The following is a 16,318-nucleotide window of genomic DNA, read 5'->3' as shown; positions in this document are numbered from 1 at the left end:
CTGCATCTGAAACGAAAGGTCCCTGAGTCTGCACCCGGAACTCGCACGACTGACAGTCATGAAAAACCGATGACAAATGACAAATGACCCTGGACACCATCAGAGATGGAGGGCCTCCATTGTCGCCCTAAGCACCTGCAGTGTAACGGGCAGTGAAGAGTCTTGTGGTCCTGTAGGTTATGGGAGAAGACAGGAGAGTGGGGTTAGGACGGATATGATGATGAAATGGCAGAGAAGACTCGTTGGGCCGAAAAGCCTAATCCTGCTCCTTTGTCTCAGCATTGAACAGTACAGTGCGGGCCGACCCTCTGGCCCACGATGTGTGCCGAGCCTTTGGCCTCCGAGATCAGCGCACCACCGTTCAGCCTGCACTGTATCCAGTCGGCTTTGTGTAGTCCGAGTAGCCAGCTTGAGGAAAAAGATCGGCTTTGTTCGTCACATGTAATATAACAATATAACCACATAACAATTACAGCACGGAAACAGGCCATCTTGGCCCTTCTAGTCCGTGCCGACGCTTACTCTCACCTAGTCCCACCTACCTGCACTCAGCCCATAACCCTCCACTCCTTTCCTGTCCATATACCTATCCAATTTTACCTTAAATGACACAACTGAACTGGCCTCTACTACTTCTACAGGAAGCTCATTCCACACAGCTATCACTCTTTGAGTAAAGAAATACCCCCTTGTGTTTCCCTTAAACTTCTGCCCCCTAACTCTCAAATCATGTCCTCTCGTTTGAATCTCCCCTACTCTCAATGGAAAAAGCCTATTCACGTCAACTCTATCTATCCCTCTCAAAATTTTAAATACCTTGATCAAATCCCCCCTCAACCTTCTACACTCCAATGAATAGAGACCTAACTTGTTCAACCTTTCTCTGTAACTTAAGTGCTGAAACCCAGGTAACATCCTAGTAAATTGTCTCTGCACTCTCTCTAATTTATTGATATCTTTCCTATAATTCGGTGACCAGAACTGCACACAATATTCTAAATTTGGCCTTACCAATGCCTTGTACAATTTTAACATTACATTCCAACTTCTGTACTCAATGCTTTGATTTATAAAGGCCAGCGTTCCAAAAGCCTTCTTCACCACCCTATCTACATGAGACTCCACCTTCAGGGAACTATGCACTGTTATTCCTAGATCTCTCTGTTCCTCTGCATTCCTCAATGCCCTACCATTTACCCTGTATGTTCTATTTGGATTATTCCTGCCAAAATGTAGAACCTCACACTTCTCAGCATTAAACTCCATCTGCCAATGTTCAGCCCTTTCTTCTAACTGGCATAAATCTCCCTGCAAGCTTTGAAAACCCACCACATTATCGACAACATCTCCTACCTTAGTATCATCGGCATACTTACTAATCCAATTTACCACCCCATCATCCAGATCATTTATGTATATTACAAACAACATTGGGCCCAAAACAGATCCCTGAGGCACCCCGCTAGTCACCGGCCTCCATCCCAATAAACAATTATCCACGACTACTCTCTGGCATCTCCCATCTAGCCACTGTTGAATCCATTTTATTACTCCAGCATTAATACCTAACGACTGAACCTTCTTAACTAACCTTCCATGTGGAACTTTGTCAAAGGCTTTGCTGAAGTCCATATAGACCACATCCACTGCCTTACCCTTGTCAACATTCCTCGTAACTTCTTCAAAAAATTCAATAAGGTTTGTCAAACATGACCTTCCACGCACAAATCCATGCTGGCTACTCCTAATCAGATCCTGTCTATCCAGATAATTATAAATACTATCTCTAAGAATACTTTCCATTAATTTACCCACCACTGATGTCAAATTGACAGGTCTATAATTGCTAGGCTTACTTCTAGAACCCTTTTTAAACAATGGAACCACATGAGCAATATGCCAATCCTCCGGCACAATCCCCGTTTCTAATGACATCTTAAAGATCTCCGTCAGAGCTCCTGCTATTTCTACACAAACTTCCCTCAAGGTCCTGGGGAATATCCTGTCAGGACCCGGAGATTTATCCACTTTTAAATTTCTTAAAAGCACCAGTACTTCCACCTCTTTAATTGTCATAGGTTCCATAACTTACTTACTTGTTTCCCAACCTTACACAATTCAATATCCTTCTCCTTAGTGAATACCGAAGAGAAGAAATCATTCAAAATCTCTCCCATCTCCCTCGGCTCCACACATAGCTGACCACTCTGATTCTCTAAGGGGCCAGTTTTATCCCTCACTATCCTCTTGCTTTTAATATAACTGTAGAAACCTTTTGGATTTACCTTCACCTTATTTGCCAAACCAACCTCGTATCTTCTTCTAGCTTTTCTAATCTCTTTCTTAAGATTCCTTTTACATTCTTTATATTCCTCGAGCAATTCCTTTACTCCATGCTGCCTATATCTATTGTAGACATCCCTCTTTTTCCAAACCAAATTTCTAATATCCCTTGAAAACCATGGTGCTTTCAAACCTTTAACCTTTCCTTTCAACCTAACAGGAACATAAAGATTCTGTACCCTCATAATTTCACCCTTAAATGACCTCCATTTCTCTGTTACATCCTTCCCATAAAACAACTTGACCAAATCCACTCTCTCTAAATCCCTTCGCATCTCCTCAAAGTTAGCCTTTCTCCAATCAAAAATCTCAACTCTAGGTCCTGTCCTGTCCTTCTCCATAATTATATTGAAGCTAATGCTGTTGTGATCACTGGACCCGAAGTGCTCCCCAACAAATACATCTGTCAGCTGACCTATCGCATTCCCTAACAGGAGATCCAACACTGCCCCATCTCTAGTCGGTACTTCTATGTATTGTTGCAAAAAACTATCCTGCACACATTTCACAAACTCTAAACCATCCAGCCCTTTTACAGAATGAGCTTCCCAGTCTACGTGTGGAAAATTAAAATCTCCCACAATCACCACCTTGTGTTTACTACAAATATCTGCTATCTCCTTACACATTTGCTCTTCCAACTCACGCGCCCCATTAGGTGGCCTATAATACACTCCTATCAGTGTTACTGCACCTTTCCCATTCTTCAATTCCACCCAAATGGCCTCCCTAGAGGAGCTCTCTAATCTATCCTTCCAAAGCACCGCCATAAGATTTTCTCGGACAAGCAATGCAACACCTCCTCCTCTGGCCCCTCCTACTCTATCACACCTGAAGCAACTAAATCCAGGAATATTTAGTTGCCAATCACACCCTTCCTGCAACCATGTTTCACTAATAGCTACAACATCATAATTCCAGGTATCAATCCACGCTTTAAGCTCATCCACCTTTCTTACAATGCTCCTAGCATTAAAATAGATACATTTAAGATACTCTCCATCCCCTCCTCTCTTTTCATCCCTAACAATGCATTCAAATTTATTATCCTTTTCTTTCTTCTCCCCTACATCTTTGGGCTGAGCATCCCTTCTCCATCACCTGCCTTTCCTCCCTCACACACTGTCTACTTACTTGCTCTACTGGTGAACTACCCTCCTCTCCCATGATTTCCTCAAATTGATTCCCGCCCCCCCCCCCCATCTTACTAGTTTAAAGTCTGCCCTGTAGCCCTAGCAAACCTACCCGCTAGGATATTGGTTCCCCCAGGTCAAGTGTAACCCGTCCTTCTTGAACAGGTCACGCCTGCCCCAGAAGAGGTCCCAATGATCCAGAAACTTGAATCCCTGCCCCCTGCCTCAATCCCTCAGCCACGCATTCATCCTCCACCTAATTCTATTCCTACTCTCACTGTCGCGTGGCACAGGCAGTAATCCCGAGATTACTACCTTTGCGGTCCTTCTTCTTAACTGCCTTCCTAACTCCCTATACTCTCGTTTCAGGACCTCTTCCCCTTTCCTTCCTATGTCATTGGTACCTACATGTACCACGACCTCTGGCTCCTCACCCTCCCACTTCAGGATATCTTGGACGCGATCAGAAACGTCCCGAACCCTGGCACCAGGGAGGCAAATTACCATCTGGGACTCCCGATCACCTCCACAGAACCGCCTGTCTGAACCCCTGACTATTGAGTCCCCTATTACTATGGACCTCTTTCTTCTAACCCTACCCTTCTGTGCTACAGGGCCATCAAGGTATTGAAACAGGCCGTGAAATACTTGGTTTTGTGTCACTGATCAGCCATCAGAGATGCGCTGGAGGCGGCCCTTGAGTGTTACCACACTTCTGGCGCCAACTTAGCATTCCTCCATTGCGCATGCTCTATCCCACAAGTCTTTTGGACTGTGGGAGGAAGCCAGAACACCCGGAGGAAACCTACACGGTCACGGGGAGAAGTTACAAACTCCTTACAGGCAGCGGCGGGAATTGAACCCGGGTCGCCTGTACTGTAAAGCATCGTGCTAACCAAGATGCCGCTGTGCTGCCCTGCGATGTTAACTGTTTCATTTTCTGTTCGAGGAGTGTACTGGCTAACCGTCCTGCTGGTTTGTAGGTTAATTGGTCACTGTAGATTGTCCCATGATTAGTCCATGGTTTAAATCGGGGGGGGGGGACGGCTGGGTGTCGTGGATCAAGGGTCTGGTCTGTGCTGTGTCTCTAAATAAATAAAATCTGAACGGTGTGTGAAGGAGGGAGTTAATGATGCAATTGCATCTTCCTGGGCACTTTAGATAGATCCCAATGTCGGAAAGGCCAGTCAGCCCTCAAACAGCCAGGGTCCAGAGCCACCAGCGTGAGAGACAATATCTTCAACATTGTGGCATTCTTTGCCTTTGGCTGGGGATGTGGGCCTATAGCCAACTGAAAGTCTATCTATCCCCTTGCTACGCTGACACAATCGCAGACGATACAAAGATAGGTGGAGGGTCAGGTAGTTCTGAGAGTAGAGAGGCTACAGAAGGACTGAGACAGATTCAGAGAATGGGCAAAGAATGGAATACAGTGTTGGGAAGTGTCTGGTCGTGCACTTTGGAAGAAGAAATGAAAGGGTTGACTATTCTCTAAATGGAGAGGAAATTCAAAAGCCTGAGGCGCAAAGGGACTTGGGAGTCCTTGTGCAGGATTCCCTGAAGATTAATTCTCATGTTGAGTTGGTGGTGAGGAAAGCAAATGCAATGTTAGCATTCATTTCGAGAGGACTAGAATATAAAAGCAAGGATGTAATGTTGAGACTTTATAAAGCACTGGTGAGGCCTCACTTGGAGATTTGTGAACAATTTTGGGCCCCCTTATCTGAGAAAGGATTTGTTGAATCTAGAGAGGGTTCATATGAGCTTCAGGAAAATGTTTCTGGGATTAATAGGTTTGTCATATGAAGAGTGTTTGATGGCTCTGGGCCTCTACTCACTGGAATTCAGAGGGGTGATCTCATTGAAACCTATCGAATGTTGAAAGGCCTCGATAGAGTGGATGTGGGGAGGATGTTCCCTTTGGTGGGGGAGTCCAAGACCAGAGGACACAGACTCAGAATAGAAGGGCATTCTTTTTATAATGGAGATGAGGAGAAATTTCTTCTGCCAGAGAGTAGGGAATTTGTGGAATTCCTTGCCACAAGCAGCTGGGGAGGCCAAGTCTTTATGCATATTTAAGGCAGAAGTTGTTAGATTCCTAATTGGTCAGGGCATGAAGGGATATGAGGAAAAGGCAGGAGATTGGGACTGAGAAGAAAATTGGATCAGGCATGATAAAATGGTGGAGCAGATTCGATGGGCCAAATGGCCTAATTCTGCTCCTATGTCTTATAGTCTTGTGGTCTTGTGATGTGTGGGTGTGGAACATGATTAGCTCCATGAACGTGGCTATACAGGTTGATAGGGTGGTTCAGAAGGATTATGGCGTCCTCACCTTTATTAGTCGAGGCTGAGTTTAAAGAGTCAGCAAGTTGTGTGATGCAGTCCTATAAATCTCTAGTTAGGCCACAGCTGGAGTATTGTATATAGTTCTGGTCGGAAGGATGACGAGGCTTTGGAGAGGATGTTGCTTGGATTAGAGGGCGTGTGTACTGTAATGAGAATTTGGGCAAACCTGGCTTGCTTTCTCTGCAGTGGCGATAGCTGAGAGATCTGACAGAGGTTTTACAGGAAGTCGGCAGAAGTGTAGCTCGGGTGGTTTGTGGTTGCGTTGAGTTGCCCTCTGACCTTGGCAATTTACTTGCAAACGTTTCCTCACCACCCGAGGAGACGTCGTCAGTGCGCTATCAGTTGTGATCTGTCCTCTGAACGCTTGGCCCTTGTCAATCAGCTGATTGGACATCGTTTCAGAGACTCGCGGGATGTGGGGAGGAAATCTCATCGCTGATTGGCTGTTTGGTGAACTTTGCGTGTGCGTTGTGATCTGGAATTTTGCCTCCCTTGGCTCGTAAGTAGGATCGAGGTCGGCCATTTTTGTTCACAGAACTGTTCGGGGGAAACCACGCTTCTCGGAATTCTTTTGCAACTCGCGTGTCGGCCTGCGCCATGACCCTCACAGGTGCCCAGTCGAGTTTGTTCCCTTCTTGATCTTCATGTGCAGAGACCTGTAAGAGGTTTAAAAGATTATGAGATGCATGGCTGGAGAAGAGAGAAACTATCTTTTTCCCAGGGTTTTAAATGTATACTACCAGAGGATACGTGTTTAAAGTGAGGGGGTAATTTCAAAGGAGACATGAGGGGGCAGATTTTTGTACAGAGAGTTACGAGTGAGAGGATATGTGAGAGGGTGCAGAGGAGATTTACCAAAATGTTGCCTGGTTTGGAGAACAAGTCATATGAAGCAAGGTTAGCAGAGCTGGGACTTTTCTCTTTGGAGCATAGAAGAATGAGAGGGGACTTGATAGAGGTCTACAAGATTATGAGAGGCATAGATAGGGTGGATAGTCAGTACCTGTTTCCCAGGGCACCAATAGCAAACACCAGAGGGCATATGTACAAAGTTAAGGGAGGGAAGTTTAGGGGAGACATCAGGGGTAAGTTTTTTACACAGAGGGTTGTGAGTGCCTGGAATGACTTGCCAGGGATGGTGGTGGAGGCTAAAACATTAGGGGTATTTAAGAGCCTCTTGGACAGGCACATGGACGACAGAAAAATGGAGGGTTATGGGGTAGTGTGGGTTTAGTACTTTTTTTTAAGGATTATATGGGTCGGCACAACATGGAGGGCTGAGGGGCCTGTACTGTGCTGTGGTGGTCTTTGGTTCTATGGTAATTTCAAAGGAGATGTGAGGGGGCAGATTTTTGTACAGAGAGTTGCGAGTGAGAGGATATGTGTTTAAACTGAGGGGATAATTTCAAAGGAGGTGTGAGGAAGCAGAGAGATGCGAGTGAGAGGCTGAGGCAGATACATTAGAGACTTTGAGAGTCATTTTGGTCGGCATATAAATGTGAGGAAAATGGAAGGGAAGAGACATTGTGTCGTAATGAGAGATTAGTTGCCCGTTCGACGTCTGCTTGGTTCAGCACAACACTGTGGGCCGAATGGCCTATTCTTGCCCTGTTACTGCTCTATGTTCTATGTGATTAGCTAGTGCCGGCCTCCCGGGTCAGATTTCCTTGGGATTCTATCGTCGTCATTGATAGCGGCTCCTTTTATAATTCAGCAGCTCGGCTGGCAAGAAAGCAGAAGAAGCTTGCGGTCTCTGGCACCGCAGTTCCAAACAGGCTTGTTAACAATTCTAATGGGCCCGGTGTGTCCGCTCACGCAGACTAATCTGTTGCCATGGAAACAGGTCAATCGACCCCATTGATCTGCGCTGCATGTGAGCCTGTGTCACCCTGACAAACCCCCCCCCCCCCCCCCATCCACCCTCTTATCGCTGGGACTTGAAGACCTGAGCTATCAGGAAAGATTAAAAATATATTTATTGTCAAAGTATGTATGCAGTGTGCAACCCTGAGACTCGTTGACTGGTTTAGGACTGAGCTTGGGCAAATGAGGGGGAATTTGACAGAGGTACACAAAATTCTGAGGGGTATAAAGAGGGTAAGTGCAAGCAGGCTTTTTCTACTGAGGCTGGGCGAAGTCATGGGTTAAGGTGAAAGGTTTAAGGGGCAGCCGAGGGGGATCTTCGCTCAGAGAGTGGCGAGAGTGCGGGACGAGCTGCCGGGGTGGAGGGGGGGGGGAGTAGTGGATGTGGGTTCGGTTTCAACATTTAAGAGAAATTTGGAAGGTATGTGGACGAGAGGGGTATGGAGGTCTGTGGTCCCTGGACCTCTTGCTTAATGGCATCAAAAAGGTTGGGAACCCCTAGTCTAGGTGCAAGTTGACGGAACTAGGTAGGATAATGGTTTGGCATGATCTAGATGGGCCAAAGGGCCTGTTTTTGTACTATGGCGCTCTAGGACTAGGGTGACACTTTTTCTTGTATTTATTGTCTATCCTTCCCCCTCCCCCCCCCCCAGTTAGCCCTCGAAGGTGCTGGTGGGATGCCCTCTTGAACTGCCACAGTCCCCCTGGCGCAGGTGCTCCATCAGCGCCATCACCCAGCGGCAGCGAAGGGTGACAGGTCCTTCGTCCTGCCAGGTTTCGACCCAAATCACCAACGTTTCCTCCTCCCCCCCCCCCCCCCCCCCCCGCCAAACCTACAGACTGCACGACCCGTTGTGTTCCTCCAGCAGGGTATGTGTCCCTTCAGTTCTGGCATTCTGCCATCTGGTGAGAGAGACCTGGAGGGAAACTGGCTGGCTGGATCTCCTCAGCTCCTCAGTGTTTGGTGAACCTAGTTCCCGCAAAGGCCCTCTTGGGTGTCCCAGGTATTGTCAGGTGTACAAATCTGCCAGAAGCGTTGTGAGCTCCTCACTTTGACTGTTGTGAGTGGTTTTGTCCCTTATTCAAGAAGGGGTGTGCTGACACTGGAGAGGGTTCACCAAAACTATTCCGGGATTGGTAGGCTTAAACATAGAAAATAGGTGCAGGAGTAGGCCATTCGGCCCTTCGAGCCTGCACCGCCATTCAGTATGATCATGGCTGATCATCCAACTCAGAACCCTGTACCTGCTTTCTCTCCATACCCCCTGATCCCTTTAGCCACAAGGGCCATATCAATCTCCCTCTTAAATATAGCCAATGAACCGGCCTCAACTATTTCCTGTGGCAGAGAATTCCACAGATACACCACACTCCGTGTGAAGAAGTTTTTCCTCATCTCGGTCCTAAAAGGCTTCCCCTTTATCCTTAAACTGTGACCCTCGTTCTGGACTTCCCCAACATCGGAAACAATCTTCCTGCATCTAGCCTGTCCAATCCCTTTAGAATTTTATACATTTCAGTAAGATCCCCCCTCAATTTTCTAAATTCCAGTGAGTATAAGCCTAGTCGATCCAGTCTTTCTTCATATGAAAGTCCTGCCATCCCAGGAATCAATCTGGTGAACCTTCTCTATACTCCCTCTATGGCAAGAATGTCTTTCCTCAGATTAGGGGACAAAAACTACACACAATATTCTAGGTGCGGTCTCTCAAGGCCTTGTACAACTGCAGTAGAACCTCCCTGCTCCTGTACTCAAATCCTTTTGCTATGAATGCCAACATACCATTTGCCTTCTTCACCGCCTGCTGTACCTGCATGCCCACCTTCAATGACTGGTGTACAATGACACTCAGGTCTCGTTGCATCTCCCCTTTTTCTAATTGGCCACCGTTCAGATAATAATCTGTTTTCCTGTTCTTGCAACCAAAGTGGATAACCTCACATTTATCCATATTAAATTGCATCTGCCATGAATTTGCCCACTCACCTAACCTATCCACGTCACCCTGCATCCTCTTAGCATCCTCCTCACAGCTAACACCGCCCAGCTTCGTGTCATCCGCAAACTTGGAGATGCTGCATTTAATTCCCTCGTCTAAATCATTAATATATATTGTAAACAACTGGGGTCCCAGCACTGAGCCTTGTGGTATCCCACTAGTCACTGCCTGCCATTCTGAAAAGGTCCCGTTTACTCCCACTCTTTGCTTCCTGTCTGCCAACCAGTTCTCTATCCACATCAATAGCATGCCCCCAATACCATGTGCTTTAAGTTTGCACAATAATCTCCTGTATGGGACCTTGTCAAAAGCCTTTTGAAAATCTAAATATACCACGTCCACCGGCTCTCCCCTATCCACTCTCCTAGTTACATCTTCAAAACATTCTTTAAGATTCGTCAGACATGATTTTCCTTTCACAAATCCGTGCTGATTTTGTCTGATGATTTCACCTCTTTCCAAATGTGCTGTTATCCCATCTTTGATAACCGACTCTAGCATTTTCCCCACCACCGATGTCAGACTAACCGGTCTATAATTCCCTGGTTTCTCTCTCCCTCCTTTTTTAAAAAGTGGGGTTACATTAGCCACCTTCCAATCCTCAGGAACTAATCCAGAATCTAAGGAGTTTTGAAAAATTATCACTGATGCATCCACTATTTCTTGGGCTACTTCCTTAAGCACTCTGGGATGCAGACCATCTGGCCCTGGGGATTTATCTGCCTTTAATCCCTTCAATTTACCCAACACCACTTCCCTACTATCATACGAGGAGTGTTTGTTTGCTCTGGGCTTCCTCATTGGATTATGCAGAAAGCTTTAAGTTAATAACTCATCTCAATTCTACCTTAAGCCGCAAACTTATCAATCACCCCTCGTACAATGATTGATTAAACTACTGACTGGTATACAGGTGTGTGTCTTCGGGCTTCTGAACCTCTTCCCTTTCGGTAATGAAGAGAAGAAGGCATGTACTGGGTGGTGGGGGTCCTTAATGACGGATGCTGCCTTTTCGGAGGTGACCTGGATGCTGGCGAGGCGAGTGCCCGCGATGGAGCTGGCTGAGTTTACAATCCTCCGCAGCTTTTTCCGATCCTCTGCCGTGGCCCCCTCCACACCAGAGTTTCAGAGACCCTTTCTTTGTTGCATTCTTTCCCAGACCTGAGGAAATATCTTTGACCTGAGGGTCTTGACTGTTTCTCTTACCACAGAAACTGCCCGACCCGCAATTCAGAAACCATATTCAGAGCTACAGCGCACGTTACAGGCCCTTCTGGCCTCTTGCCCCATTGCACCCCTCTGACCACTTAACCTGTAGGTCTTTGGAATGTGGGAGGAAAGCAGAGCACCCGGGGAAACCCACATGGGGAGAACGTGTAACTTCCTTGCATTCAGCGGCAGGACTTGAACGCAGGTCTCTGCCTCTGTGGTGATGTTAGGGTTAACTAGCACATGGCCTTGCTGCTCCCTGTGGTAATAAACCTTCAGGAGGGGGGGGAGGTTGGGAGGAGGTACCACAGCCCTCGTTGAGGGGATCAGCGTTGGAAAGGGTGAGATCCCGGGTTTTGACGTCTCTGGAGGAGTCTGTGAAATGCTGGAAGTGCCCAGCAGGCCAGGCAGCATCTGTGGAGAAGGGCAGATACCGCCTGACGTGCTGAGTGTGTTGCTTTGGATTTCCAGCATCTGCAGATCTTCCTGGTGTCCTGGGACAGAGAACTGGGCTGTGGTCACTGCAGAATGTGCCCCCTGTTGTACAACCTTATTCTTTCCCGGTTTTCGTTTTGTCCCAGTTGGAGAACTGACGCCTGCCCTTCTGTTCTGTTGCCTTTTCCAGGGGAAGCCGGAACTGGGAGCGCCTCTCGTACGCTGAATGAACCCGGAGAGGGTGTGCGGAGGGCCGTGAGTGCCGGGACCTGATCGGAGCGTGCCATGGAGCAGAACACCTTCTCCCGCATAAGACTCTGGTGTCCCCGGCCTTTCGGCACCTACCTGCAGAACAAGCCGTGCTGCATCAGCCTGAAGAAAAGCCCGGGGGGGGACCCCAAGGTGAAGGAGAGCAAGCCGGCCTCGGAGAACACGCCGCCCGCTATTCCCGGTGCCGGCGGGGGCAATGGCCAGAGCGAGGGGCAGAGCGAGGAGGGCAGGGTCCTGCTGGACACCTGGTATGTCATCAAGCCAGGCAACACCAAGGAGAAGATCGCCTTCTTTGTGGCTCACCAGTGCGGAGGGGGTGGCAACAGCGGCCGGACCAATGCCGTCAAGGTGAAGGGCAGCTGGACAATGGACGGGACGAAGCCCAAGAGGAGGAGGAAGTCACATGACCCTGCCAGGGAGGGGCCGAGGGAGCCTCTGGGCGAGGCGGAGCTGGTCTCGGTGGCCGAGATGGTGGCCCTGGTAGAGCAGCGTTCCACCGCCACCGCGTTGGCGGGACAGGAAGCCGAGAGCCCCTCGCCCCGGCGGGAGGAGGAGGAGGAGGAAGAGGAGGGGGATGAGGAGGAGGAGGGGGAGGAGGAGCTGGGGGAAGGCAGGGGCAGCAGCCGGGTGGCCGAGGCGATTGCCCGGATTGAATCGGCCCAGCGGGGAGCCGGGGCGCGGAGGCGCAACGGGCTGGGGGCCGGCGGCGGGGACTTCAGCCCCCCCTGCCCCGCCGGGGAGGTCCGCATCGCCTTCCGGGTGGCGGGCAGGGCAGGGGGAGGGGGTGGGCCCCGGGGATCAGATGCTCCGGCCGGCAGCGTTTTCATGAGCTGCAATCGGGCGGTGTGCGGTGGGGCTCTGGAGAAAATCACCTGTGACCTATACCAAATCGTTGGGCCCTCCACCTCCCCCTCCTCGCCCCCCTCCTCCTCCTCCTCCCCCTCGGCTGCCCCCGCCTTCCAACCTGCCCCGGCCCCACCCCTGCCGGACATAGAGATGGCAGCGCCTTGCCCGGTGGGAGAGACGGGGCCCCCGGATGCCGCCACCTCCTCCCTGGAGAAAGGGGCGTCCCGAGACTGTCGTGCCGGCTTCCGGGTGGAGGTGGTGGTCACCGGCGGTGTGGATCAGTGCGTCGTCTTTGGCCGCGAGGGCTCCCCGGGCGACCGGGAGGACTCTCTCTGCGTGACGGTGGGGCAGGACGCCAAGTGCCCGGGCTGCGAGGAGCCTCCCCCCGGGCAGCTCTTCTTCCTGCACTCCCTGGCTCAGGGGCCCGAGGCCGAGCAGGGCCGGGCAGGCCAGCCCCAGGAGGCCAAGGCCGGGCCCCTCCGGATCCGCGGCGCCCGTGAGTCCGAGGACAAGGGCCCCTCGCAGCCCGACGAGCCGGAGGCCCCCCTCTACTGCCTGTATCGCCATGTCTCGCATGACTTCCTGGAGATCCGCTTCAAGATCCAGCGCCTCCTGGAACCCCGTCAGTACCTCCTCCTCCTGCCTGACCACGTGACGGTCAAGATCCTGGGCTACCTGCCCACCCGGTCCCTGGCCGCCCTCAAGTGCGCCTGCCACCACTTCAAGGGGGTCATCGAGGCCTACGGGATCAGGGCCGTTGACTCGCGCTGGAACCGGGACCCTCTCTACCGCGATGACCCCTGCAAGCAGTGCAAGAAGCATTATGAGAGGGGCGATGTCTCCCTCTGCCGCTGGCACCCCAAACCTTACCACCACGACTTGCCTTACGGACGATCCTACTGGATGTGCTGTCGCCGGAAAGACAGGGACACCCCCGGCTGCCGGGTCGGACTACATGACAATAACTGGGTGCAGACCAGTGACACAGCGAAGAGGGAGGAGGGGAGGTAAAACGACAAAATGAAAAGGAACTGGAGGGAACTTTTTTTTAAGAAAACAAAAACTCGCTCTCCCTCACCGTGCTGTCCTGTGATTGAATCTTCTGGCTTCTGTGTTCTGCTAGAGCTATTTAATTTTTGATCTGTTTTGAAATGGGGAAGGGTTGTAAAAAAAAATTCTGTTGGAAGCATGATAAAAGTTTGTGTGTGCGTGTGTGTGTGTGTGAGAGAGAGAGAGTGTGTGTGTGATTTCTCTCCCTGTTTTACAAATTATATTACCGTAATTTAATTTTTGATCAAACTAGAGCAGATTTCACCCCACAAGCTCGCCGGATCTACAGAGGGGGTCTCGCTAACCTTGCATGGGGCAGAGGAGGGCGTTGGCAGTTGAGATGTGTGTGTTCAGAGGCAAAATTAGTAGGGAACCCTCCCCACCCCCGGACATTGAAGACAACAGCCCCTACCTCTCATCACCTCTCCCTGCCTCAGGGCTCAGAGACAGACCGTCTTCAAAAGATTTGGCTTGACAACAAGGCAGAAGGAGACGCCAAACACAGCTCCGTGCGGCCGAGAAGGTGGGGTCTGGGTTTGTGGATTTTACTGTCAGTCAGAAAAGGCTCCCCCCTCCCCGACCTTCAATCATTAACCATTTACCCACTTATGAAAGTGGGCAGTACTGATGACGCTGCCCTCTCACCAACTGGCACTCGGTGACCATAGGGAACTACGTCCATTATTGCTAGACATTTACCCCTAAAGGGAATGGGAGATGGGGAGGTTACCTAGTCTTCAAGTGGTCCACTAGCAGTTGTAGCCAAGGACGGGTGGGAAATGGTGCCAACTTTCCATAAGATACGGGAGCAGAGTTAGGCCATTCGACCAACTGAACCTGCTCCCCCATTTCACTTTCCCTCTCAGCCCCACTCTCCTGTCCTCTCCCCGTATCCCTCCGTGCCCTGACTAACCAAGAATCTATCGACCTCGTAAAGATCTGGCCTCCCCAGCCGCCTGTAGCAAAGAATCCCACAGATTCACCCCCTCTCTGACTGAAGAAATTCCTCCTCATCTCCATTCTGAATAGATGCCCCTCCATTCCGAGGCAGCGTCCTCTGGTCGAAGACTCTCCCACCACAGGAAACACCTGGTCCACCTCTGCTCTATCGAGGCCTTCAACAATGGGCTCACCCCTTATTCTTTTGAATTGCTGTGAGCAGAGGCCCAGAGCCTTCGGATGCACCTCACGTGAAGAGGCTTTCAGTCCCGGAATCACAGCTGTGAACCTCCTTTGAACCCTCTCCATTGTCAGCTTGTCTTTTCTAAGGGGCCCAAAGCTTCCCTCTGAATTATTTTTACAGCTGCGCAGACCAACCGTTGCTCCGAGCAAGAAATTTTTACACGGCCTGCAATCTGTGTGGCAGGTGATCAAAGCGTCATTTAAAAGGAAGTGGCGGCTGCCCGGCAATGAAGGCTGTGCGCGTGGGAACGTTTCGGTCGCTGCCCACCCGCGCAGGTTGGCGGGAATAGGGAACGGCGGGCAGCGCACAGTGTGTCGCACTCGAGCCACAAGGTTCAAATGCCCGCCCAGTTCTGATTTCAGCTCGACGGAGGGACCCGCGAAGGTAGGGAGGTGGTCAGTCCAGAGTCGCTTCTGCTGGATAGAATCGCATCAAAGCTTCGTACTCTAGTTCCAAAATCACACTGATAGTAATAAAGGCAAGCTTTGGAATTGGGTTGGCATTGGTGACCAAGGATGAACTTTAACCCCACACCTCACTCATCTTGGTGAGAGGCAACAAGAAAGTAGACACCACTCCTGTCTGGGGTATTGGTTAACAAAATACCTCCTCTGTCCCCTCCTGAATTTTTCTTTACAAATGTACAGAAGTTTATTCAGTGACAATAATCAGAGGTTCGCAAAATCATTAACAATTTCAAGGTAAAATATTGTTTTTTTGTCTACAATTCCCCGGGGAGGGGGGGTGCTGACCGTTCACTGATCTCTTCACCCCCTCCAATAGAGATTGCATGCTCCTGTAAGGATACCCGGGCATGGATATAACCCTGGGAGAGGGGCAGGCTGTTGCCCCTTGACTGACCGCTGTGTAGACCTGTGAATGGACAGCTTGCCCCCCCCCCCACAGTACCGGTTGACCATAGATCAGGAGAGTGGGGTTGAAGTGCAGTCAGCTCTTGAGGAGCCCCCCCCCCCAGTCAAAATGGCTGCCCCTCCATATATATCTGATACGCCATCCCCAGAGCCACTCCACCCCAGCTCCCCAGTGTGCAGGGGAAAGATCCCTGGTTAAAGAGGCCTCTTCTGGACCGCCACAGTGTTGTCCCCCTTCTGACTTGTGCAGTGTTACAATTCCATGAGGAGAGGGAGCGGTGGTTGCCGACAGCCTTTCGCATTCTCACCTCATCGGCCCCCTCCTCTGAAGCTGCTGCAGCCAAGCCCCATCATTGACAACATCTGGCTGTTGTCATCCGACTGAGAGAGGGGCCTGCCGAGTTTTACCCCCGCCCGCCCCCCGAAATAAGTATTAACCCGCGGGCGTGCTAGGTTTCAGTACCTCCCAGAACGTCAGAAAATGTACCTGTATACCTCACCATCAGCAAAAAAACATCTCACTGAACCACATCTGGGCAGCTGGGTGCTCGTGTCCAAACCAAGATGCCCAAATGGAAGCTGGTTGCTGTAAGAAGCTTTTCAGGTGTAACAAAGTATAAAACGGGCTTGGCTCAGTGTCCTGTTACAGGGAGGTTCAAAGCCCCCTCCCAGTTCTCTTGTTTGTTTTTTTGTTTTACCCGGTAATAAACTTGTTTCAAACAGTGACATACATGTAGTTTTTCTTCAACCAAGGTTCAAAAACCA

The 16,318-nt window shown here is 50.1% G+C and overlaps 1 protein-coding gene across 1 annotated transcript in view; it reads left to right on the top strand.

The window, feature by feature from the left end:
• Positions 1 to 16,279, top strand: part of fbxo46 (F-box protein 46) — a 35,752-nt gene extending 19,473 nt beyond the window's left edge. The window contains exon 2 of the mRNA XM_059950955.1: positions 11,523 to 16,279. Within this exon, the coding sequence (XP_059806938.1) occupies positions 11,618 to 13,459 (1,842 nt within the window). The 5' untranslated portion in view covers positions 11,523 to 11,617 and the 3' untranslated portion in view covers positions 13,460 to 16,279. The remainder of the gene's footprint in view (positions 1 to 11,522) is intronic.
• Positions 16,280 to 16,318: the final 39 nt, after the last annotated feature.

Source organism: Hypanus sabinus, chromosome 26 (assembly GCF_030144855.1).
Source record: "Hypanus sabinus isolate sHypSab1 chromosome 26, sHypSab1.hap1, whole genome shotgun sequence".
Taxonomy (NCBI): Eukaryota; Metazoa; Chordata; class Chondrichthyes; order Myliobatiformes; family Dasyatidae; genus Hypanus; species Hypanus sabinus.
The sequence above is the reverse complement of the archived record's forward strand: the minus strand, read 5'-3'. Positions and strand labels throughout refer to the sequence as shown.